The sequence below is a fragment of the Centruroides sculpturatus genome, unplaced genomic scaffold, assembly GCF_000671375.1.
Source record: "Centruroides sculpturatus isolate CEXI.00-Female unplaced genomic scaffold, Cexi_2.0 scaffold897, whole genome shotgun sequence".
NCBI classification, from domain to species: Eukaryota; Metazoa; Arthropoda; class Arachnida; order Scorpiones; family Buthidae; genus Centruroides; species Centruroides sculpturatus.
Genome location: NW_019385074.1, coordinates 253,568 through 278,725, shown reverse-complemented (window position 1 = coordinate 278,725; position 25,158 = coordinate 253,568). Strand labels below are relative to the sequence as shown.

General features: G+C 29.4%; 2 protein-coding genes and 1 long non-coding RNA gene across 3 annotated transcripts in view; 2 read left to right on the top strand and 1 right to left on the bottom strand.

The window, feature by feature from the left end:
• Positions 1-1,766: 1,766 nt before the first annotated feature.
• LOC111634264 (solute carrier family 10 member 6-like) lies at positions 1,767-6,638 on the top strand. Its single transcript, XM_023378996.1, has 7 exons — positions 1,767-2,055; positions 5,303-5,466; positions 5,530-5,735; positions 5,798-6,002; positions 6,089-6,349; positions 6,429-6,579; positions 6,622-6,638. Exons 1-7 carry the CDS (start codon positions 2,013-2,015, stop codon positions 6,636-6,638), a joined length of 1,047 nt encoding a protein of 348 aa, XP_023234764.1. The 5' UTR covers positions 1,767-2,012.
• Positions 6,639-16,573: 9,935 nt separating this feature from the next.
• Positions 16,574-25,158, top strand: part of LOC111634272 (eyes absent homolog 2-like) — a 100,076-nt gene continuing 91,491 nt past the window's right edge. Inside the window, exon 1 of the mRNA XM_023379009.1 lies at positions 16,574-16,698. Within this exon, the coding sequence (XP_023234777.1) occupies positions 16,660-16,698 (39 nt within the window). The 5' untranslated portion in view covers positions 16,574-16,659. The remainder of the gene's footprint in view (positions 16,699-25,158) is intronic.
• The window catches only part of LOC111634274, a 45,276-nt gene continuing 43,477 nt past the window's right edge, over positions 23,360-25,158 (bottom strand). Inside the window, exon 3 of the long non-coding RNA XR_002758179.1 lies at positions 23,360-25,153. This is a non-coding gene — a long non-coding RNA (uncharacterized LOC111634274). The remainder of the gene's footprint in view (positions 25,154-25,158) is intronic.

Sequence of the window (25,158 nt, the reverse complement as noted above, 5' to 3'; positions counted from 1 at the left end):
TCATTTCAGAAGTAATTCTTATTTTTGCTTCAATCTCGAAAAGTTTTCTAATTTATATATGATATTTGGAAGCAGTAAGTAAAAAATACTGTCCAAATTTGTTTTCAGGAACATTCGTTTAAGTCTTTCTAGAAAATCCTTTATTCCCTGTTCTACTAACCAATAATTACATAGTTCTAATAAGGAATAGGTTGTATGAAGCAGTATATGATGAATCTATTTTTTCATTTTTCCAGTTTCGCATTTCATATTATCCCATCATGTAGGCTCACCAGTCACGAGTGTATTAAACTATTGAACGTTGGTAGTCGGTCGTGGATTAGTGCCTGACTAACGGGCATACAGCGTGGAATTTTTACAGCGGGTTTTCTTCACCTGTGTAACGTATAATTGGAGCAAGTTTCTTATAGAAAATCTTTCCGGGAGACACCCTTCTGGAAAAATTGGCTGTGTTACATTTCCGTGTCCCACTAAACAGATCCAAACCAAATTATTTTGAGTCAATACATAAATTTGTTTTAAAAACGCGGTCTACCGAGTGGGCACATACTCTTGGAAACAAGCTCCTATTTAGATGTTAGACATAGTCAAGCGGTTCTGTTCCCTGAACACTGGTAGTTCGTTCGTGGATTCGCGCCTCGCTCGGACGGGCTGGCCAAGTGGAGTTTTCCGGGTTTTCTTCACATCTGTAACGCCTAAATAGGGACTATTTTCCCTTAAAAAGACCTCCCGAAAAGCATCTCCTAGGCAGCCCAAGTGTTGTGTTGCCATAACTAAACAAATATGAAGAAAATTGAGAAAACTCCACGTAAGCAACCCATTGTAATATGCGAACCCACGATCAAGTTCTTCTGTGGTTTTATCCAAGGTCTATATAAGAAGGTCAGGACACGCTTGCATGATTCTATGCGGCAGCGGCCATTTTGGGACTTATCGATAGACTACACTCCACACGTAGTTCCTGCGTGAGTCGACTATTATTACGTATATAAGTACTTAAACCTTTAAACAATGGATGGGTTATTGTATGGTACCAAATTGTAAAAGTAAATATACAGACGTTCGATTGTTTAGATTTCCTCAAATAAGCAGAGGAAAGCAAAATGTAACGTAGACATCAACTGATGGCTCGTGATGCAGTTCAAAGAGTTTATAATAAGTGGTTTAAACGAGTGGATACTTTTCGTGTCCATGAACGAACTATACATAGAAATTTATAAATGATTTTGTCATTCCAGATATAAAACAAATGAAATTTTTCATTTTTCTATCTGATGATAAAATAATTAAACATATAACTGTTTTAATATGACCATATTGTATTTAAAAATAAAATTATGATGATGGTATTGACTTATACTCTCAATATTTATTAATTAAACATTGCAAAAAATTTAGTTTAATAGTAATTTATACTTAATTCAATTTAAATAATATTTACATTAATTTTATTGTTAGAATTTTTATTTTAAAAGAAGTGATGGAAATCTAAATATATCTAATTCTTATAATCTAGANATAAAATTGGGGTTGGATAATCATTCGAAATTATTATTATATTTTTGACTGGAAATCACTGGATTTATGCAATTTTAGTTTAATTAATGTCGTATAAAACTGACTGCTCGTACAAGGTTTGCTTAAAACGCGACTCAAAAAACCTCAAAATGGCGGCTCAAGAGATATGTCACGCGTGTCCTGACCTTCTTATATAGACCTTGGTTTTATCTACTTATCTACTTGACCTCTGGTCGAACATATTGATGGCTCTATATAAAAGAGAAGCAAAGATTATCATTTCTGAAGAATATTGGTAGTAAGTCTAAGAAGTTGAGGCAGCTAATACATAAAATTAAGCCAATATATCTTTTTGTTAATAAAATAATTTAGAGAAAGCAACAAACTTTTAAAGGTAATTTTCCGAACTTTTTCAATTTTTGTAGTGGATTTCCTTCATAAAAAAAGGCGCAAAGTTCCATATTCGAGGAAATGATTGTAGCAGTCAGTGTAGAATGCCAATGTCCATACCAAAGAATCTAGGAAAGAATAATAATGGTGATGGTATTGATAATTATAACAATATTATGTATCGTAAATTTATAATTGACAATTTAAAATATCGTTACTGAGATATTATAAAAAGATAATATATAATGAATATTTGTCGCTAATTATATGTATAAAATTCAAAATTAATGGCTTAACTACAAAAAGTCTGATATTGATTTGAACGGTTTATGTTGATATAAAAAAATAATGACTGAATAAAATAGTGTGCTAGTAACCTCATTTTATTATTAATTAGTATATACATTTTCTTATTGACACTAATTTTTATACTTTGATATTTAAGTTAATTTTAATTAGACACATTATTGGATAAGACTTTACTCCAGGGCTGTGGAATCGCGTAAAAATCTAACGACTCCGACTCCGACTTTTCTTTACCATCCGACTCCGACTCCGTTTCATATACACAACAAGTTGGTAAGTAAAAAGGGAGTCGGAGTCGGCGGATTTTTTGACGACTCCGACTCCGGCCAAAATACCAAAACTCCACGACTCCGACTCCGACTCCACAGCTTTGCTTTACTCGTTACTGGCAATCACAATTTTTTTAAATAAAATTCATCTCCACTCTTATAATTAAGCTTTTTGCTATTTTATAATAATTAATAATATAAAATAATTTTAAATAAACTCTCATGACTATGGCGCTAAATATAATTTTAAATTTTGGCCGGAAAAGTTACGCAACTCGTTACTGGGTTTTTTTTATATAGACATTGTAACACATCACGGTTGACTGAGCAAAAAAGTTGTTTTGTTAACAACAGAAATATTAATTAAACATTTCATTGCATAACTTTACTGAGATTAACTAGCATTTTTCGTAGAGTTTAACTTTATTTCAAAATACAGTAATAGCTATGATTTATTCTACATTTAAACCTATAACAAGTGGATATATAAGTATAAATAATTCAAGAAGTTAACTTAGAACGTATACTATAATAATTTTACAGAATTTTTATATTTCAAGTAAGATTTATTATACATTTTAATTAAATTATACTTAAAATAATATTATTTTATGTAATAAAAATAAGGATAACTTAAAGAATAACAGGAAATTTGATTTTCTGCTTTTGAAATTAGATACTTTTTATTAAAAATGGTAAAGATGAATAGAAACTTTGTTATACGATTATTTCATACACAAGAAGTAAATAGTTTATACAAAACTTTTTAGAAGTGAGTGGCCATTTTGTAAAACAAACAGAAAGAACGACAAATGCTCACGTATAGATTAGATTGGATTAATGGAATAATTCAAAGAAACTCATGGGTATCTACGAATGGGAAGTGCCTTCAGAGAGAAGTTTTATAAAAAACTAATTCATATTTAAAACTAATTTATACGAGTAAAAAAACACCCCTTTAATTTATACGAGTAAAAAAAACACAAAATCCTTTTAAAAAACCCGAAAAGCACATTACCTTAATGTGCTTTTCGGGTTTTTTAAAAGGTTTTTGTCCTTAATGTGCACATTACCTACGTTTTTTTTTCGAACGAATTTTGGAAGTTCATCATGAAGACGGAAGAAACAATATGTTCTTTCTGTAAAATCTACACTCGCTGAAAAATACATTCGATAGCAGAAAACGGCGGAGTTGTGGCACGTTATGAAGTTTCGCATTTTAAACCAACTAGGTTGGAAACATTGCCTTAATAAACGATGTTCTTTAGGCCCAAAACCAATAGTCATAAGAGTTCAGATCTGGAGATCGTAGTAGCCATGACGTTGTAAATAATTGGCAAATCATTCTCGTGAAAAAACTGTTTCAGTAAGGTTTGCACATTTAAACCGACTTGTTGGGCTACGTCATCTTGCAAAAAGATAGCGATGTTTAGACAATTTCTCTACTGTAGTGCTGGAATAAGGAAGTTTTGGTGCATATCTTCATATCTAGCAGCAGAAAGAGAATACGTAACTAGCTCAGATGCAGAGAGATAGAGAATACTGTAAAACCACACCACATTGTTACTTTTCGTGAGTTCAATAGAATTTGTTCATGAACACCTGGATTTTCGTCAGACCAAATACGGCAGTTGTGAGTGTTTACATCGCGAAATGAGCCTTATTCCTGCGCATAATTTGCCAGGTTCATGCATCAACCATCGTCCAAGCTATGAATGCCGTAGAAAATGTTTTCCTTTTCTTATCATTATCATAAGAAACCAATTCTTTAGTGTAGGATATCTTGTATGGTGGATAAAAATGCACGAAGTTTTGCACAATTTTGCACACTATCTTGTATAGCATGTCTAATGTCGGTGATATTGCACGTGTTATAAGAATTCTCCATTCTGTATTCTACCACTTTGTTTTAAAACGTCAAATCGGTTTGCGACCGCATCCTAGTTTCATAACAGTGGCGGATTAATTTTGTACTACTATAGGCCAACTCGGAATGGGCAGGAACTAGGATGAAGTTTCTCATAAGAAATCCTCCCGGAAGGCACTCCGCATTGACAGATCGCCCACGTTGTTTTAACCCAGTGTTTTTTCAACGTATTTTTAATAGTGGCATCCAACTTAGAAAGTTTTTTTCTCGCGATACCTCTATTTCTTGTGGAGTCCTTACTCTCTCCTGAAGTGTTCTTGAGGCACCCATTTGAATACCATTGTCTTAACAGATCAATCGAATCCAATTCATTGAATATAATATAAGCATTTTAACTAAATTCCAAATGCTTATTAATGAAATTTATGAACCACAATCTTACAGTAGCCTATCATAAAAAGAATCATAAATATTAATGAAATAAAAAAAATCATTCAAATTATCTTTACTTAATTTTTTATCCGATTATGTCTTAAATTCTATTATCATCATTAACAAATTCAAGGACTTTCGAATTTCTTTGACATTAATACGGAAAAATCTTCATGCAAACAACTGGAAATAAATTGTAGTTCTGATATTTTTATTGACAGTGTATATAATAAATATATTTCAGTTTTTCCTATAAATTCTCGCGAAGGAACAAACAAAATTGTAATTTATATTTACAATATTGAAAATTAAATTCAGTTAAACCTCCAATAACGGCCACCACGCAAGAATAAATGTCAAATGCATTTATTCAAGCATGTTGAACAACCTCCAACAAGGGTCGTTCCTAATAACGGCCATTTCTTTTTATATTCCTTCAGTGGCCATTGTTCAGAGGTTAAACTGTATATGAAACATTATTTGTGTAAATTTATATTTACGATTTCTAATTGAAAAATAGGAATGGAAAACGATACTTTAGATTTTCTTGAAAGAAATGACACTTGTAATAATACCTCCGGTTTCTATATTAACGAATATCATCAAAATGTTGCAAATATTCTGGGAATACTTACTGTAATCATCATAATGATCTCTATTGGAGCAGATATCTCTTGGAACCAGGTATTGACATTTATCATAATTTTTAATCTTTTTTATCTTGAATATTATATTAAATTCGAATAGATTTATAAAGACATTAGAAGACCTGCTGGACCTGCCATTGGAATCTTTTGCCAATTTATTATGATGCCATTAATAGGATTTATATATAATATAATATTTCAATTCGAATCAAGTCTAGCAGCTGGTTTGCATATTATATCATGTTGTCCCGGAGGTATAGTTTCTAATGTATTTACATATTATTTGGATGGTGATTTATCGCTGAGGTATGTATGAATTAGAAATTTTGGGGGTGTAAACGAAAAAAATCAACATTTATCTATTATAGTGTGACTATGACTACAATATCTACCTTGGCATCTTTTGGCATGATGCCTTTGAATATATGGATATATGCAAATCATACAAAAGCTAAGAACTTAATAATACCTTATGGCAATGTTGCATTATCATTATTATTGATTATTCCTCCCGTGATTTTGGGTATGATTATAAAATGGAAAGCTCCTAAAGTATCTCCTTATATAACAAAGGTATAAACTAATTTTCCTTAAAATTTTATATTAATTAGCATTCGTTACGATCTTATAAATTGCCATCTTATTATTTTCGTTAATAGTGGGGAGGTGCCACAGGTTTATTTCTCATTATAGCTATGTTGGTAGTATATACAGTTTATTTTAAGCATGTATTCGACATAATTTCTTGGAAAATTATTATAACATTTGCAACTTTACCCATAACCGGAATTATAATTGGATATGCTGTGGCTCACCTTTGTAGAAGACCCAGACCAGTCAGCACAGCGATAGCCATTGAGAGCGGGATTCAAAATGTGGCTGTCGCATACATGATTATTACTTTATCCTTTGATATTAGCGTATGTTTATTATTTAAATATTATTGTTTAAGTTTTATGAATATTTTACTTAAGTAAAATATGAACTTTATTTTTGTAGAAGAATATCTTAATTCTCTTGTTTCCATTGCTTTATGGATTAAGTCAATGTATAACCTGTTCACTTCTATGTATAATTTTCTACTTTTTAAAGAATACTTGCAAAAAATTCCAACTGCAAGATACCAATATCGATGACAAAGAAAATGAAGGTAATAATTATGATAATTATTTGAATTTATGCTTACTTTTAGTATGTTCTAAATTATAAATTTAGTGTTGACTTATTTTATTTTCTGGCTCATCAGTGGCCGAATGGATAGAACCAATAAACACTAGTAGTTGGTTTAAGGGTTCACGCCTGACCGAACGGGCTGGCCATGGAGTTTTTTTGAATGTCTAATACCTGAAATGAAAACAAATTCTTACGAAATGCCTCAATAACAATTAGTTTCCCAGAAAGTACTTGAATAAAGGCCAGTTTCCATTAAAGTTGTTCCTTCTTGACAGATAGCTTATATATTGCGTTGCTTTATCCCAACAATCCTGCTCACCAGTGGCCGAGAAAATAAAATTATTGAACACTCGTAGTTTGTCATGGGTTCACACCTTGCCAAATGGTCGGTCACGTGGGATTTTCTGGGTTTTTCTTCACATTTGTAACACCTAAATAAAGGCCAGTTTCCCCATATAAGACCTCTCGGAAGACATTCCCCTCGGCAGATCGTTCATGTGTCGCATTGCCGTATATAAATAAAACCTAACATTCTACAATCCTATATTATCTTGGGTATAAGACAAAAGATATTTTTTTAAATTTAAAAATTCGTAATATCATTATAAAGTAAAGTAAATCTAAATTCTGCTCGTTACTGCTAATAATAACACACAAATGATCAACTTATGAAGAAACAAATCATGCAAGAAATCTTCATAAATAACGGAAGAGTTGTCAGGTAATCAACCCATCCATGCATTCCAGAAGGCTCAGCACTTTAAGCATATTGGGGCTAGAAATGCTGACATCCACACTTTCCTTTATGTCCTTTTTTTTCCATTCATATTTGTCTTGGGACGTTTTTAATCATACACATTTGGGTTCGTCCAGGCCTACAATGAAGCCGACAGAAAAAATTTTACAGTATGTGAAATAAGAGGAGTGGATCCAGAGGTTGGCGCTGATTCTGTGGTTTATTACTAACAGCTTTATCACTTCCTTAAAACAATCAAGTATACAGTGCATATAATTTTGTTTTAGAAGTGCAGCTAGTAGACACACTATATACACTATATAGAAAATAGCAAAAACTGTCACAACTAGCCCTGCCCTCTCCTGCATGTATATATACTTTATTTATTCCCCAATACCACCGAGCATAATCAGGTTAAGAACAGTGTTACACAAATTACCAAGCATACAGACACAAATAATTACAGAGAGAATATAGAATAAAAAATATAACAATTTTAATGAAATTGGTGTGAACAGATGAAAAGATGACAGATATAAGAACCAACTAACATGATAATTAGCATAAGAGTAGAATTAAATATTAATTATTAAGGCCTACAACATGTAAGAAGAAAGTTAAAAAAAAATAATACAACTTAAACTATAGATGAAGAAAGAAAATGATATATACAGTACACAGATAACAGACAGCAGATAACGAGAAGTGATAAAGACAAACAATGGCAGTGAGCAAATGATGATATTGCAATGATGACATAGACATTAGTGTGCGGGTGAACGCATGTGATATTTATGACTGACGTTTTTGAATACCTTGTGGTTGTCACGATCATTAAGAAGAAGATGAAGATCACATGGCCAGTTGATATCCCTTTGGCCAAGAGTAAGAGCAAGCTCATGCCTAATATCCTCGGATCATTGGACACTTGTATATTTAGTGCTCAACTCATGACAATTACAGATAAATATTGAAAGCGTTCGAAACAGCGAAAAAAATTGCATTAAGTAAAAACTTATTATAATTTAGACCACAGTCAAAATTTTTCATAAAACTTTTTCTTTGGTAAAGATAAACTTGGCGCTTCAAAGCCCATACCCATAACATTTTTACAGTCAGAAGTTTTAGTCTGTCTATGGAAAGAATCGACTTGAGAATAACGTCACGCGTGATTTTGCTTCAGTTAGACTAATTAGCACATGATGTCAGCACTTTTCTCTTAATTTGTCAGGCAATGTGTGAATTTTATTTTATTTTCTCCCAATACAATGCAGAACGACTTTTCCATTAATTGTGTTAATTTTTTAAAGCCTGCATTAACTGTAAAGAATCATGCATTTAACAACTACTATAGTTAACTTCCTCGTAAACGAATATAAGAACGTAAAGCTTCCATAACACTGTTTATAATGGCGGTGACATATTTAACAAATGAGGAAGAAACCTGAAGTAACATGCCACAACTAAGCAATCAATGGCTGATCCTCATTGGTACTAATACCCAAGTTGATTCTTTTCATAGACAGATTATACTTATTTTTAACTTAAAATTATAAAATTCNAGAATTTTTTTCAAAAATGCCTGTAATAATAATTACAATTTATTGAAGTTGACCAGTTTTTAATTAAAAAAAAAAGATTGCTATTACTACACTCAACAGTCCGTATTGGCGACTTTTGTCGGAGAAAATTCCAAACTAAGCGCGAACACTATACACAATAGACAAGCCAGATGCACAGGCCTGTAGTATAACGTAGGCTATATTTTTAACTGAAGGAAATGAAAAGTATCGATAAAAATCGATATCTCGGAAAGGAATGGACGAAACTTGATAAAATTTGATAAGTAGGTCGAAAAAATCAGCAGATAATGATGATACTCATATTTTGTTCGAATGATACGTATATTATTAGTACTTTAATAAAATGTGAATTCGAATAGAGAGGGTATTCGACCCACAGAGATCGCAGCATCGGAGGAAAAAGCGCTCGAGCTAAAAGCCTCGATATTAACTCAGAAAAGGAAGAAGACAAAGTGTTTTAATTACAGTATAGTAAGGTTCACCGTTTGTTCGTTCGTTGTCTGACTTTTAACGGCTTGCCTCTACCGAGTCTTATGATTACTTGTGTTAAACTCTCAGTTTAACACAAGTAATCAATACCTTTCCATTTTATCCCTTTTGTTATTGTCTTATATATTTCTGAAAATCAGATGATATTGTATATTAAGTATGTGTGTTTTGTTTTTCTTTTAATAAAAATTACAACATAGCCATTTGACACCCATGGCCAGTGCTTTCTGAAAATCAGATGATATTGTATATTAAGTATGTGTGTTTTGTTTTTCTTTTAATAAAAATTATAACATAGCCATTAACTATAAATTTAATAAAAAGCAATAATAAATGAACACGCTTCTCAAACATTCAGTTACGTTACACGCAGAAATCAATACAAGATACAAATTATCTTAAATAATAATTAACCATTTATGCATGACAAAGTTCACAAAATGATACAATCAATGACGTAATACAAATTGTTAAGACCAATAAATTTTTTTTTAATTTTTAATTATTAACATTTACTAGCTTAAATACTTTTTCTTGTTTTATTACATTCATTTATACTGAAAAGCATTGTTTTATATTTACTATTTAAATTTAATGACTTAAAGAAACGCAATACCAGATTAATTTCCCAAAGGGAAGACATTTTCTTATGAGAAACTGTTCCGATTTATTTATATCTTAATAAATTAAAAACAATTAAAACACATCTTACAGTATTACAAATTATGTATTTATTTCTTACTCATTAATTACAACTTAATTTTAGTAAAATATTTTAAAAATTACAAATTTATTAAGAAGCAAACAAGTGCTGCCATCTATTATCAAAAAAGTGAAATATAAGAAATAAATCGAAATAATTAATTGAAGCTAATTTATAAACTTTTCCTATACAATTCTAAATATTATTAATTAATGAGCATTTGTCGGTGTTTACAATTACAAAAAAGTAATTTTAAAATGAAAATAAACCATTAATTTCTCATTTATAATCAATAGTGGGTAAACATGTAGGAAGAACCGAATTTAGACTTATGACTTATTGCGAGGTGATGCCCTAAACTATATCCATGTAATGTGAGGCCCTAACCTGTTGCATGTTTAGCTTCCGATCTTGTATGTAGACTGGTTATATCATAGCCGAGTTCACGTATATTCTAAACAAGCAGCAGATTATGGCCTCATCAAACGAGGAGGCCTCATTCTATTCTCAAAGACAGTTTACACGTACTTCCTATTATTATTTGGCGAAGAAGAAAGAAAAGGGCCTCGTGTACGTAGTATCTCAGGGCCATAAGTCTAAATATGGCTCTAGGTTACACACTAATTTTTCATGGAATATTTTGGCAAAACAGGGCCCACTTGAAAGGTAAGCCTAAAATGTATGTGTTTGTTTTCATTATTTTCCCAAACCTAATTAATTAAGGGGCCTAAATGCAAATTCTTGCACAGGACACAGGAATGGCTAGTTACGGCACTACATTTTGGGATATCGTTTCTTACAATTAAATCAATATTTCATCAATAAAAATATTATTTAAGCATTTTTTTTTAAATTTATAAACATGAAAATAAATTAATAATTTAAATTTTTCGCTATTATTAAATGCTAATAATAAGGAATATGTTCGGAATCAAGAGTGCAAAGAACCAAGAAATATGCTTAGAAAAACAAGAAATAAATAACTAAAATAAGAATTTATAATATAAAAATAATGAAATATCGTGTATAAATGATATATTTATAACAGAAAATATTAAAGAGTAAATTAATCATATGATATCCATCTTATCGAAAAAACTCGAGCGGTAAAGTGTTTGCTAAACATGTTTTCTATTTTAATTTATGCTGTAATTTATAAATAAAATCAATTAAATTATTTTATTTTATGTATAATTTATTCTAACGTTGTGTAAAAATATTTCTGGATGTTTAATATAACCTTACAATGTTGTTAAATCATAACGCAAATGTTAATCTTTACAATGTTTACTGTTATAATACCACGCGTATCATATTAACGACTATATATTTTCTGTGGAACATAAAAGATGAAAGATGTAATGCAGAAACTACACGTGTCCATTCCAAATTAATGCCTGTAAATGCTGAATTAATTAGATTTTTTGTTCAACCCTTTCAAATCTCACGTTCTTCGAAACAAACACAAATTGCGAATGTAGTTGCGTGTTTCCGAGTGCAGAAATAATTAATTCTTTAAAATAAATATTAAATTTCTTATAAATTTTATAAAAAGCAACTCTTAATTTAATTCCAGATGTATATTTTTCATGGAAAAAAATTTAAATTATAATCGAAAAAAGAATTTTTAAAATTGATCCTCGGTAAGAAATGCATACAAAAGAACTTTATATAAGATTTATCGACACTTCCGTTAATAATTTCTGATTTTTTCACCTGTTTTCACATATAAAACATTCCAATATTACAATTTGTTAAATAAATTATATTAAAAACTAGCATTTTAAGCATTAGCAAGGAGGATGCAATATGAACTCTCTGTTTGGCATCCGTAGCTGTTAACAGTTTTCGGAGGAGGCCTGGAAGAAAAACAAGAAGAAATAATTAAATTTTTTCTTTCTAAAGTACATCTTTCGGCAAGTTTCTTATCAAAAAATAAAAAAAAGTAGGAGATTNTCTAACGTTGTATAAAAATATTTCTGGATGTTTAATATAACCTTACAATGTTGTTAAATCATAACGCAAATGTTAATCTTTACAATGTTTACTGTTATAATACCACGCGTATCATATTAACGACTATATATTTTCTGTGGAACATAAAAGATGAAAGATGTAATGCAGAAACTACACGTGTCCATTCCAAATTAATGCCTGTAAATGCTGAATTAATTAGATTTTTTGTTCAACCCTTTCAAATCTCACGTTCTTCGAAACAAACACAAATTGCGAATGTAGTTGCGTGTTTCCGAGTGCAGAAATAATTAATTCTTTAAAATAAATATTAAATTTCTTATAAATTTTATAAAAAGCAACTCTTAATTTAATTCCAGATGTATATTTTTCATGGAAAAAAATTTAAATTATAATCGAAAAAAGAATTTTTAAAATTGATCCTCGGTAAGAAATGCATACAAAAGAACTTTATATAAGATTTATCGACACTTCCGTTAATAATTTCTGATTTTTTCACCTGTTTTCACATATAAAACATTCCAATATTACAATTTGTTAAATAAATTATATTAAAAACTAGCATTTTAAGCATTAGCAAGGAGGATGCAATATGAACTCTCTGTTTGGCATCCGTAGCTGTTAACAGTTTTCGGAGGAGGCCTGGAAGAAAAACAAGAAGAAATAATTAAATTTTTTCTTTCTAAAGTACATCTTTCGGCAAGTTTCTTATCAAAAAATAAAAAAAAGTAGGAGATTTTGTAGCGCTGATGGATCACAGTTATACAGTTGTTTCAACAAATCGAGTTATGTAGCTTGGATTTTCTGCCACCGTTGATGCAATGCGTGGCGAATTATATGACTTTTTATATAACTGTCGGCTCGGTTGGACAAGTCTGCTTTATATGGAACGTTATTTAATATGCCGAAATGTTGTCTATCTTCTTGCAAAAACGAGAAATGGATGTAGAGATGAATTTGTTTGGTTTTTTTTTTAAACATTAAAGAAACGTCCAACATTAATTTTAAGGGCAAAAGTTCAGAGCACTTCTTTTTGCCTTTCTTTACTTTATAAATCGACTCCAAAATATTTTAAAGATTTAAAATTTCGTATAGGAAAATTCTTGATGGAATTATCTACAAAACTTTTTGACCTTATCGTATTAAATCGATATTTATCAAAGTGAGTAAGGTGATCCCATGGATGCTGTCACTTCTTACATACAGTATTAGATTCCACTATTAAATATTACTGTATTTTATCTCGTATTAAATAGAGAAATATGTAAAATTATTCGTTTAAATTTAAATATTACTTATTTTCTTAAAGAATAATTAAATATTTAATTGGAAATTTCATTTAATTATTTTTAGTTTCGCCCTTAACTCGTTTGCATATTGCTAGTAATTAGTGCTTGAAAATATGAGGGAAAAACCTAATAAATTTGAGTTGTTGAGGGAAATTATCGTCAAAATAACTATAATAATTGGAAACAAAATTAATTCAATATATTTTGAATATTTTTTACATATTTATCATTTATTAAATAAAAAGAATTAGTAGTTTATATGTCGTCTAGTACACTTACAATGGGGTAGGCCTGTAAGCTTATAATATAACATACTTATACAAGAAAAATATACAAATATATGTAACTATCTACCTGTCTATATTATTGTAAATATATAATAATATAGACAGGTAGATAGTTACATATATTACCCTTTAAATTGCGAAAAATATTAATTTATTTTACAAATTACAACTGTATGATGCTTAAATATGTGGTGTTTATTGCATATAAAATGAATAAAGTTTGGTTTATGTATAATATAATTATATAGTTGTATAATTGTGAAATATAATACCTAACATTACCTATCAGACTGATATGTTATACAGTATATCATATACTGGAATAATTATGATATATGTAATGATAGATAACATATGTAATGTCATTATTATTATCATTATACTTAATTATAATTATTCATTAAATTTTGTTTAAAATTAAATTACTTCGATGAATAAAATCGTAGATTTTTCCTAATTCAAATATATAAATTTTAACTAAAATATTAAGATTTAAATTCAGGGTGGTCCAAAAGTCAGTAAATCGTTGTACGGGAATAATTGGAAATAGGTTGAATAATAATTGGTTAAATATTACTTCGAATTGACATAAACATTATTACGTAATCATTAAATGAATCCAAACTGATCCAAATAATTTTCTTATGATAATATTAACTGGATCTTTATGAGTCACAAAGGTGTTAATTGCGTTATTACAGTACTTTCATGATTCATATCTTCAATTAATTGATTAATTTATCAGATTCTGTAGATGTAATATCTGTAACTAAATTATTTAAGATTCTATTATAAATTGTTAAAAATTATTGAGAATTTATAATTAATTTGTTTTGTTTTTTCATTATTTAAATCTAATCTTAAAATTTTCATTTAAATCATGAATTCTTAATTATATTTTGATGAAATGTGGTGTAAGACTCCACTACAAATAATTTCTTGCATATTACAGGAAATTACGGACAAACAAACAGCGTTTTCTCGAAAAAATCCCGTCCAAACTTAGTGTAAATTATTGAATTCCTATATCCTATATTAGTCTTACATAAATCATCAACCTTACATAAACATTTTACGTCAAATTTTGTATTTTCCCTATAAAAATCGACCTTATAAATCAAGCTATATTAATATAATTTTAGTTTAACCTTATGCTAATTATACACAAATATCCTATCTAATATATAGTTCTTATTTAATTGAATAATACACGAATCAAATTAATACAAAATTAATCCTGCATTGAAATCAGTTCGACAATGTACAGACAGACAAACTGATTGGCATCATAGATTTTATTTATGATTAATTTTAATACATATCTATCAATAAAATCACATTATATATTAAAGTGTGACGTTTATAAAGTACAATGAACTCGTAAAAAGCGGAAAATCGTAACAAATACATGTGAATTGGTTGCGTAACAAAACATGATTAATATAATTCATTACTTAAAATATTTATTATGCAATTTAATATTGGTTATATGCCATATATAACTCAATAATGTTCGTTTATGCCCTATAAATACTATTATTGTTATGTTTTGGGTACCGTAACATAGAATTACGATATGTCCAATGACATATATACACAATTCCTGTTTGTAGTAGTTGCAAATTAATAGATACTGGCTCGTAAAGACTGTAAATTTGTAAGTATCACCGATGCAAATTAGGCGCAGGCAGCTTTACATATACACAAGTTACTCCATGTTACGTATATTAATAAATTTAGTAAGCTATAAAAAGTATGATTCACGCTTTTCAAGGATTAGTAGCAAAATTTAAGTAGTTTTAGACCCATTTTTAAGTGTTCTAGATACAAAAATATGCCCCTAGATCTGCAGGAAACACGAGCGACTGGTTGAGAAGTATTGCCGTAGAAAAACCTTAAGAGTTAAAACTAGGAGGATACGCAATTAAGCAACCCACTCGTTTACAGTCAATTTACAGACTTACATTTGGTGGAAAATTTATTTTTCTACTTTGACGTCATTTCTATGACGTAGGGATTTGTATCGGTAGCTGCAGGAAGCCAGAACGGAAATACCTCGTCCTATGTCTTCCTTGACGACCTGGAGTGTTTTTTTGGCTCATCCTTCACTCAGCAGTGAGAAAAGTGATACATTTTGGAAAAGCCGATGTGAGACTAATGAGTATAGTTCCATATATCGTCGCTAGAGGAGGGACGATCGAATGATGTTCGATATGATTCCTATCTTATCCCCTTTGCATGAGTAATTGAGATAATATTGTGCAATAAAAACAATTCTAAAGGCTATTTAAGTATAAATTCTAATAAAAAACGTTCTTGATGCTGAAGGCAAATAATTCTTTTATGTGTTTTTCAAGGGTGTTTATCTCTAAAGAATGTTCTCCTTTCCATTCCTATATATCATACGTGAAAAATACGCGATAAAAATAATTCTGATGGTAACTTCAAATTAAAATATGATCAAATTTGCTCTCGAAGCTTAGAAAAAGCATAATTTCCTGTTTATTTTGATGAGATGCTTGCCTGTAACGAGCGCACGAAGCTTTTCCTATTCACGTTGCACGTGTTACTATCACAAAATTACGTAATAAAAACAACTTTAGTGGTTATTTTTGTTAGAAATATGATCGAACACGCTCTTGAAGCTGAAAACAAATCACTTTTTGGGGGCGCATTTGCCTGTAAAGAATGGTCGCCCTCGGCTAGGATACGAACCCTTCTCTAGTAACGAAAGATGACAATCTATTAAAATGTCTTACGCGTATCCGGCTGCATAATTCATACCGGAAGGTAATTTGAGTATTAACTGTAACTATATCCATCCAGGGGTCATGCGCTGCTAGTTATCCGTGCATAAAGTCACATGATCTTCTAGCAAAGGGGTCGGATTTGGTCGCAACGGATGACACATTCTACAAAGTCGGTTTGTCTCCTATAATACAAAAGGATGTTTTTTAAATTAATATAATTGATGATTATTTTAAATTATCGAATAAATGGAAGTTTTAGTCAGAGAATTTTTGCAGGAATCCAATGTAAGTTACCTTGCTTATTGATCCTCTTAACTGAGTTAACAAGTGTCTGTTCGTTAGAAAATCGCTCGAAAATAATTAATATACTTTAATTTACATGTTTATAAAATTAAATAACAAGTAAATTAATTAAAATATAGTTATTATTATATTTTAAAATGCTTAATATTTTCCCAAACAGAGAAATTGAGATGCTTGGATTAGGCATATTTTTTCCGATTTTTAATTAATTTCTATGGGTTTAACCGTCTAAATGTTAAGATTATAAATTCTTAAACTTAGTTAAAATTAATTAATAAATTTAAAATTTTTAAATTTTTAAAGACATCTTTCTTTAAATCTCTCACGAAACTAGAGTTGAGACTTATAGATTCTGCATTTTTTAATTAATTTTTATTAAATAGTTTACAGATTTAAATATCTAAATTTTTAAATTTCAAATTATAAATCGTTATTTATTACTTTAAAATAATTTTTATTGGGTTAAAACTTTAACATTTCTTTAAAAATTTACTTAAAAACTCTTACAAAACATAATCAGATAAACGAAGTTAGCATCTTTTAACCGACTTTTCTTAATTATTTACAGATTTAACTGTGTAAATTTTATGATTTCGAGTTCTTAAATGCAATTAAAATTAATTAAAATTCAAAAATATATTGAAAATTTTAAAATTTCTACGTTATTCGATGATTTTTACATTACGATGCTCATCCCACTTTAGACATTTATCGTAATGTTTTAGTTATTTCTGGCAGAATTTTATGGCATATTTCGCGTTAGAAATAGCAAATTTTAAAATAATTCATACACTTAACTTCAAAATCTTCTCTCTCCTTATTTTCATGAACAATATTTTTAAAAAATTACCATAAAATATGAAAATCGAGATACAGAATATGATATTGTCATACAAGAGTATAAGTTTAGTTTATTAATAAAATAAGAGAATATTTATTTAATAAATAATATTATATTTATTAGATTAAGAGATAAATTTTTAGATATTTGTGAGTTTTTACGCTCGAAAATATGTAAAATTTCTTGCTATTTTAGTTAAAACTTGCAATATTTCAAGTGGTGTAGTGTATATTGTTTAGCAAACGTTAACTAGATTTCTATGTTATTGATCCCGGATTACTCACTAAATATTGTTTACAATAAAAATATTAACAATTACATTACACCACATGTCCTAGAAATTTTTTTCCTGATTACAAAATTAATTTTCTTGAATAATTTTAACTTATTTCCACGCTTTTGAATGCCCTTCTAACAGAAATTTTTCTTCTAAATTAACTAATTTTTTCATATTTATTAATTAAAAAATGACTTCTAAAATATATTTTATTATATAAAATATATAAATGTTTATTTTAAAGTGTTTCTTAATTTTATTTCATTTTTTCCTGCTGTTCTAAATATCGTATTACGATTTAAATTATTTTTTTCCCGTTTTTTTTTTACTATGAAATATGACGATTTTGAATTTGTTTTATAAAGTTTATGTTCTTGTAACGTTTTAGCTGCCTGTTTTTAAGTTTTAGCAATAAGAATTAAAGATTTACAATATTAAAATATAGACTTTTCATACCAGAAATCACCTAGATATTTAGAGTTTCTACATTCAGAAACTATCTAGAAATCTAGGTATTTTTATTCTAGAAATCCTCTAGAAATCTGGATGTTTTTATTCCAGAAATCCTCTAGAAATCTGGATGTTTTTATTCCAGAAATCCTCTAGAAATCTGGATGTTTTTATTCCAGAAATCATCTAGAAATTCGGATGTTTTAATTCCAGAAATCATCTAAAAATGAAGATATTCTACATCCAGAAACTATCTAGAAATATGGATTTTTTTTAATCTATAAATTATCCAGCAATCTGGCTTTTTTAATCCAAAAACAAAATTTTATGGATTATTAGAGGCAGCTGTGCTTCGTCTTCAGCATATTTTGATTTAAAAAAAAACTCTAATTTTCTAGGAAATTAAAAGAATTAGTGTTGAAATATTTTACATCATAACCTGTTTTTGGAGCATCTGTTCGTATGCCTTTTCGTTTATTTTCTATGAAAATAGACAGCTAGATCTATGGCATTAATAGTGGATGATACTTATGTAAATAATCAACTTTCTCTAATTTTATTTTTAACTTTTTCGTCATTTATATGGTTACTTACATGAAATATTTTTTTAAAAAAATTAATAATTTATAACATTTTAAATGGATTTATAACATATTTTAGCATTTAAATACGTTTAAATGCGAATAAATATGTTGAAAAATTCATTTATTTTGAGTGAGAATTGAGTGGGATTTCAAGGTTCATATTTACCGCATGGTCCTGGCGATTAACTACAAAAAATTTGTACAGATTAATCAAAAGATTTAGAGATAAATAAATGATTAAAATCTGAGAGAAAAGGGTTATGTCGAGGTTTAATTGTAGCCTATATTTACCGCAGGAATATAAAGAGTAACTATGAAAAATTTGGTACAGTAATATCAAAGGATTTGATGTGTACCTATAGCAGACATGGAGCCATTCTACGATATACAATACATACTCAAAGTAAAAAAAAAAAGTTAAAAATTCATTTATTTTATTGGAAAAATTCATGTAAAATGTAAAATTTACGTTAGTTTTAAACAAAATCATCGAATTTCAGAATGGAATTGCATCGATTTTAAACGGTTACTACACGTCATTCTATTGAAAAACATAATAAAAAATTAAATCAAAATATCATCAAACGTCTACAATTTCTAAAGTTGAGAGAATGACAACATAATTTATAAATATAATTACTCTCAACCTGGTGTTCGCGAGCTGTGGATAAGCCGATCCACTAAATCCTTCTTATCGTTGTTAGTTGAGCCTAAACTAATTTTAGATATTTTATTTTTTCTCTTTTGAAAATTAAATTAATTAATTCTTTTATACATTTTAAATAATATTTTAAAATAAAAATCATAGAACTATTATTAAAAATTATATGTTAACATCATGAAAATCATCATAAGAATTAAATTAACGTATTGATAGATTCATAAGCATTGACAAAATAAGCAAGAGTTATATTAGTAAAATATGTATTTAAAATGTAAAATATCTTCATGTAAAGATTGTTCCACTAAAGTCTATATTCATACTTATTAGAGATTGATTCAGGGGAGGAGTGGGATGTCCAGATTTTATGATAGGCCTTATTTTTCCAAGGTCCTATAGAGTAAGTAGCAAGAATTTGATGCAGATAGGTTAGTGGATTTAGGAGTTATCAGAGGTTGATTCAAGAAAGGAATGGAGTGTTCAGGTTCTATGATAGGCTACATTTTTCCATAGTTTTATAGAGTGATCAGCCTAAAGGATGGAGTAAATAAAACAAGTTTGATTACGAGTAAAGCTTAGAAAGTATAGAAATAAATTGTAAGGAGTTCTATCTTAAATCTCCTAATAATTTTTATTTTATTATTGAAGTATTTAATAAAATATAAATTATTTATTATTTATATTATAAATTTGATATATAGTATATTTATTTGAAATCTTTCTAGCTTGCAACCAGCTTGCAATACAGCTTTAGACTTTGCCTACGCTTAAATACTCTTAAATTACGTTAAATTAAGCATGTTTTATTTAATTTTGATTAATTTTATTTAATTGTCATTAAAATTTTTAATTATTTTTTAATTTTATAAGCGCTTACAAGTGATAAAACGTGGAAGAAAGTGATGCAAAACTACCTTCAATTGTAGCAATTTTCATAAAAGAAATTCGTTGAAAAGAAAGAATTTAATTAATTTAGATTAAATTATGGCAATTTAAATTTTCATAATTTAATTTGATTAAACTTAAATTAATTATATTTAGTAAAATATATTCGTTTCTACTTATGCATGTAATTTATTATAGTTAATTTCCTCACCTCTATGAGGATTCTCTTCTTATTCGCGATTAGTGCAAATAAATGACGATTATAATGATTAAATTGGAATTATTATTATTGTAATTATAATTAGAATGATGTAACTTGAATAATTCACGTATTTTTTAGCGTAACTGAAGAGCTAAATGGATAATAATGCTATGCAACATTGATCTCTAAACAGTATGTAGATGCGGATAACTGTTTTATGGAATCATAAACACTATATAAGTGATTTAAATGGTTATTTCTATTGTTTATGACGATAATAATTTATAAATTTGTGAATTAAGTGGTTAACTGATTAAAAAATGTGCATAAACCACTTTAAAAATGCATTCATTATCTATCCTCTTTAATTCCACTCTCTAGCATCAGTTTAAAGAATACCAATCAAGTATTACTTTTAATATTCATTAATTCAAATAATAAAAATATATATAATAAATGTGATTAAAATATCATTTAAAAGTTTAATTTAGATTTTATAGCATTTTATATGGTTCATGGAACCAGGATTTGTTGTGGCCTTAAGCTATAGCATATAACAGGTTCTTTACCTCCATCAAATAATGGCGCATAGAAAAATGTAAGGCCCTAGTTACAGCTTACTTAATTTATATACAGAACATAAAACGTATAAAGAAAGGGGATGGTGATAAATCAAAAGTATCATATAAGAAAAGGGTATAGATAAACCCAAAAGGCCTTAGTCCACGTGATACCTCCACGGCTCTGACAATAAACATACAACAAAAATATTAGTAATGAGCGGTAAGCTGATGCTCCCTAAGTAGACGACGTCCTCTGCCATAGCCGATTATGCCCATTAATACGGGCCTTAGTGAATTGACCCCAAAATTTATCTTCTTTTTTTATATATAAGTTCAAAATGCATTATGTTTTTTATGTACTGGCCAAAAATACATTTTCTCTATAATATACCGGCCAAAAAATGTATTCTTTTCATAGTATATTTATCAAAAATTAATATTTACGACTTCGCAAGCGCTTCTCCAGAGCATCTCTCATTAAAGATGCTCTGGAGAAGATGCTCTGGAATAAATATGTTGAAAAATTCATTTATTTTGAGTGAGAATTGAGTGGGATTTCAAGGTTCATATTTACCGCATGGTCCTGGCGATTAACTACAAAAAATTTGTACAGATTAATCAAAAGATTTAGAGATAAATAAATGATTAAAATCTGAGAGAAAAGGGTTATGTCGAGGTTTAATTGTAGCCTATATTTACCGCAGGAATATAAAGAGTAACTATGAAAAATTTGGTACAGTAATATCAAAGGATTTGATGTGTACCTATAGCAGACATGGAGCCATTCTACGATATACAATACATACTCAAAGTAAAAAAAAAAAGTTAANATTAAGGAACTGAGCTGATACATAACTTAAAATCCTTTTAATTTAATTATCATTAATGTTTTTAATTATTTTTAATTGATTGATAGGTGGTTGGATATAAAAATAAAATTTTGGAAGATGATAAAGTAAGTAGGAACCACTCAAAATGCCGCTTATTAACTTGTAACTGAAGCATCTTCTGTGCAATTTCTAGTCATAAATCACGCTTACGTCAAATTTTTTCTCAATTCGTTCCGTCTTTCAATTCACTAAAAACGTTATTTAAAAAAAGGCGTTATAACGAATTAATAAACAAATAATTTCTATATTTACAAGTCAAATTCGATATAAAATTATGTCTGGGGCGTAAATTTTGTCTTAGAGATTTACATAATCGTTCTTTAAAAATATATGGCGATGGAAACAAGATGCTGACATTTTACTTTTTTTCTTTTCTTTCTGAAAAAACACGTATTAAGCTATTATCTTTTTTCCTATTCAGCTTTATAAATCACGTGAATGGGTAGTGGACGAATCAAAAGTAACGAAACGTGTGAAGCATTTTAAGAGTTAAAAAACACTTTCAAAAAATCGAAATTTCGTTTTTTTTCAGCTTAGATAAAGGAAATTTTAAACCTCGCTTGCCTTTTGAATACAATTTTAGCATCTTTCTTCCCTTTCGATCGACTTTAAATCTCAAAAATAAAACAGAATATATATATTTTTTTACATTTTAAACACTCGCAAATTGTACATAAAGGCAAATATTTTACATCGGCACCTTCTCTACTGTATAAATCATTAGCAGCATCCTTCTGCTCTCCGTTATCACTAGGATTTACATTCTCATCCGCATCCTTGTAAGCCGCACTAAATTGTTAGAAAGGGGGATTGTAAAGTATACGAAACGACAATCTTTGTAAATATCTTAACGCCAACCGCATTCTTCTTTAACACGATACTTAAATATGTAATCTCTTCTGGGTACCAAGTTAAATTCCACAGAGTGATTGTGTCCATATTTATCTTCCGACGTTGCAAACGAGATTGGAGAAAGAAAAGGCCATTGAAGGACGGTCACCATGACAACACCAATCACAGCTAAACGCAAAACGTGTAGATGTGAGGAACGTTCGACGGTTTATCGCGAAATATATCGCGCGTGACGCCAAGTTGTCACCCTGCCAAACACTCCTTTGCATGACCATTGGACGATAAATAAGAATATTTTCTACCCCTTCTTCCCCCTTTTCGATCAACATATGATACCAAAATTCAAGAGCCCGTTTCTCCCTTTGCAACAGATAAGAGGAGGGTGAGAATTGAAACAGTTGCTCTACCCATACTCTAGCAGGTATTGTCTTCCTTTTTTTCCCCTATGTTTAACGCTGTATTTATGTATATAATGTAATTATAGAGTGTTTCTTTTCGTAGTTTTGCACCCCTTCTATAGAAATTTCTATTGTTTTTTTATCTTTTTTATCTTCTAAAATCGCGAAACGTAATTCGGAATCATATCTTTCCTGCCAATGATCCATCATTCTCGGTCGGTGGTCTTGAATCCAGTAGCAGATTTCTTCTTACGCTTCACCTGATACCTGATAAGGATCATTAAATGTCTCAAACTGTCTTCTTAGTGTCCCGAGGCTTAGCACGATACAATAGCACAGTCAAGATGAGAGACGGGTGCAACTAGACACTTGACAAACCTACAGAAAGTATATTTTTATACGCTCTAAACAGTTGTAAAATTGTACAGAAAGGTGAATAACTTACATCGACACCTTTTCTAGTGCATAAATTATTATCATCATTCTTCTGCTCTCCGTTATCACTAGGATCCTCATCCGCATCCTTGTAAGCTGTGTTAAATTCTAGACGATTTACTTGTTCGTCTACAACTTTTTAGTACTTCTAAACGCAAAAAATAAACGTGTTTATATATATATATATATATATTTACAAGTTTATAGAGTTTGAGCTCTAAATAATTGATTCATCATCAATTTTCTTCATAGAAATATCCATTTTAAGACTTAAAATAACTATGGATACAAGCCCTAAAATCGATTTAAAATGAAAAAAAAAGTCACATAAAAGTGTAAAATTATTAAAAATTTTAAACTTTTCTATAATTTTAAGTATTTTTCTACGTCTTATTATTGTTGTGTAGAAGGATAGAAGGGCCGATACTTGTGTAAAATCAGTGTAAAGTATAAGAAGTATGAGGCTCGGAAGTATAGAAGAAATGAATCAAACCGATGTCAACACGTGGTATATTGGGTGGCGAGGGATATTTTCTCACAACGGTTAGTCTCGGTGGGGTGCTAGACGAAGCAGTGCAAACAAATGGCCATCGTTTCCCCCTCCATCCGATTGCTTCCATTATAACTAAACACTGTGTTCCTCTCCCTAGACTACTTGACAGACCCGTGATTACTTTATCCACTGCCTCTTTCTACTCACCCTCAACACCGATTACCATCGCCTACTCACCCCATAATAGCGCTAGATAATCTGCACTCCCCTTTTAATCTTTTGTAGCTATTCTATGAATTACATATTGTACTTCTAGCTTTAGACTTTGTGTTGTAGGCAGGATTCTTAGCTTAAAATCTCTACTTCAGTTTTAAACACATAAAAAAAACTCCCTGTAAAATTTATCTATAAACGTTTACGTGTATTTATATAAAATATATGTCTATGGGCCCAATTTAGTTTTAAAATGCAAAATTTACTTATAAATTCGGTTTAATTTTCAGTCTAAATAATTGAAAAACTTCGCTTTCGTGCTCATCCTACAAGTTCCTTAATATTAGAACCTCGGATAATAATCTTAATGTGTGATAAAGTGACGGTTTGTGTAGTATTTTATGTAATTTTAAGATGATTTTAATGCTTAAAATATCATTATTTGTCATCCTAAACGTGTATTTATCATTATAAATCTGCCATTCTCTCCTGGTCTCTCTCTACATAATCCCTCCTATGTGCTTTCCTCTAATAAGGAATAGAAGTGTATAGAGTTTTATACAATTCACAGACGATTTTTTCTACTTAAAATGTCACTATTTATCATCTATGCGTCTTCTAAACACATATTCATCATCATAAATCTGCCATTTTCTACTGTTGCTCTGTGTATTATTTATTCTTACGTTCTTCCTATA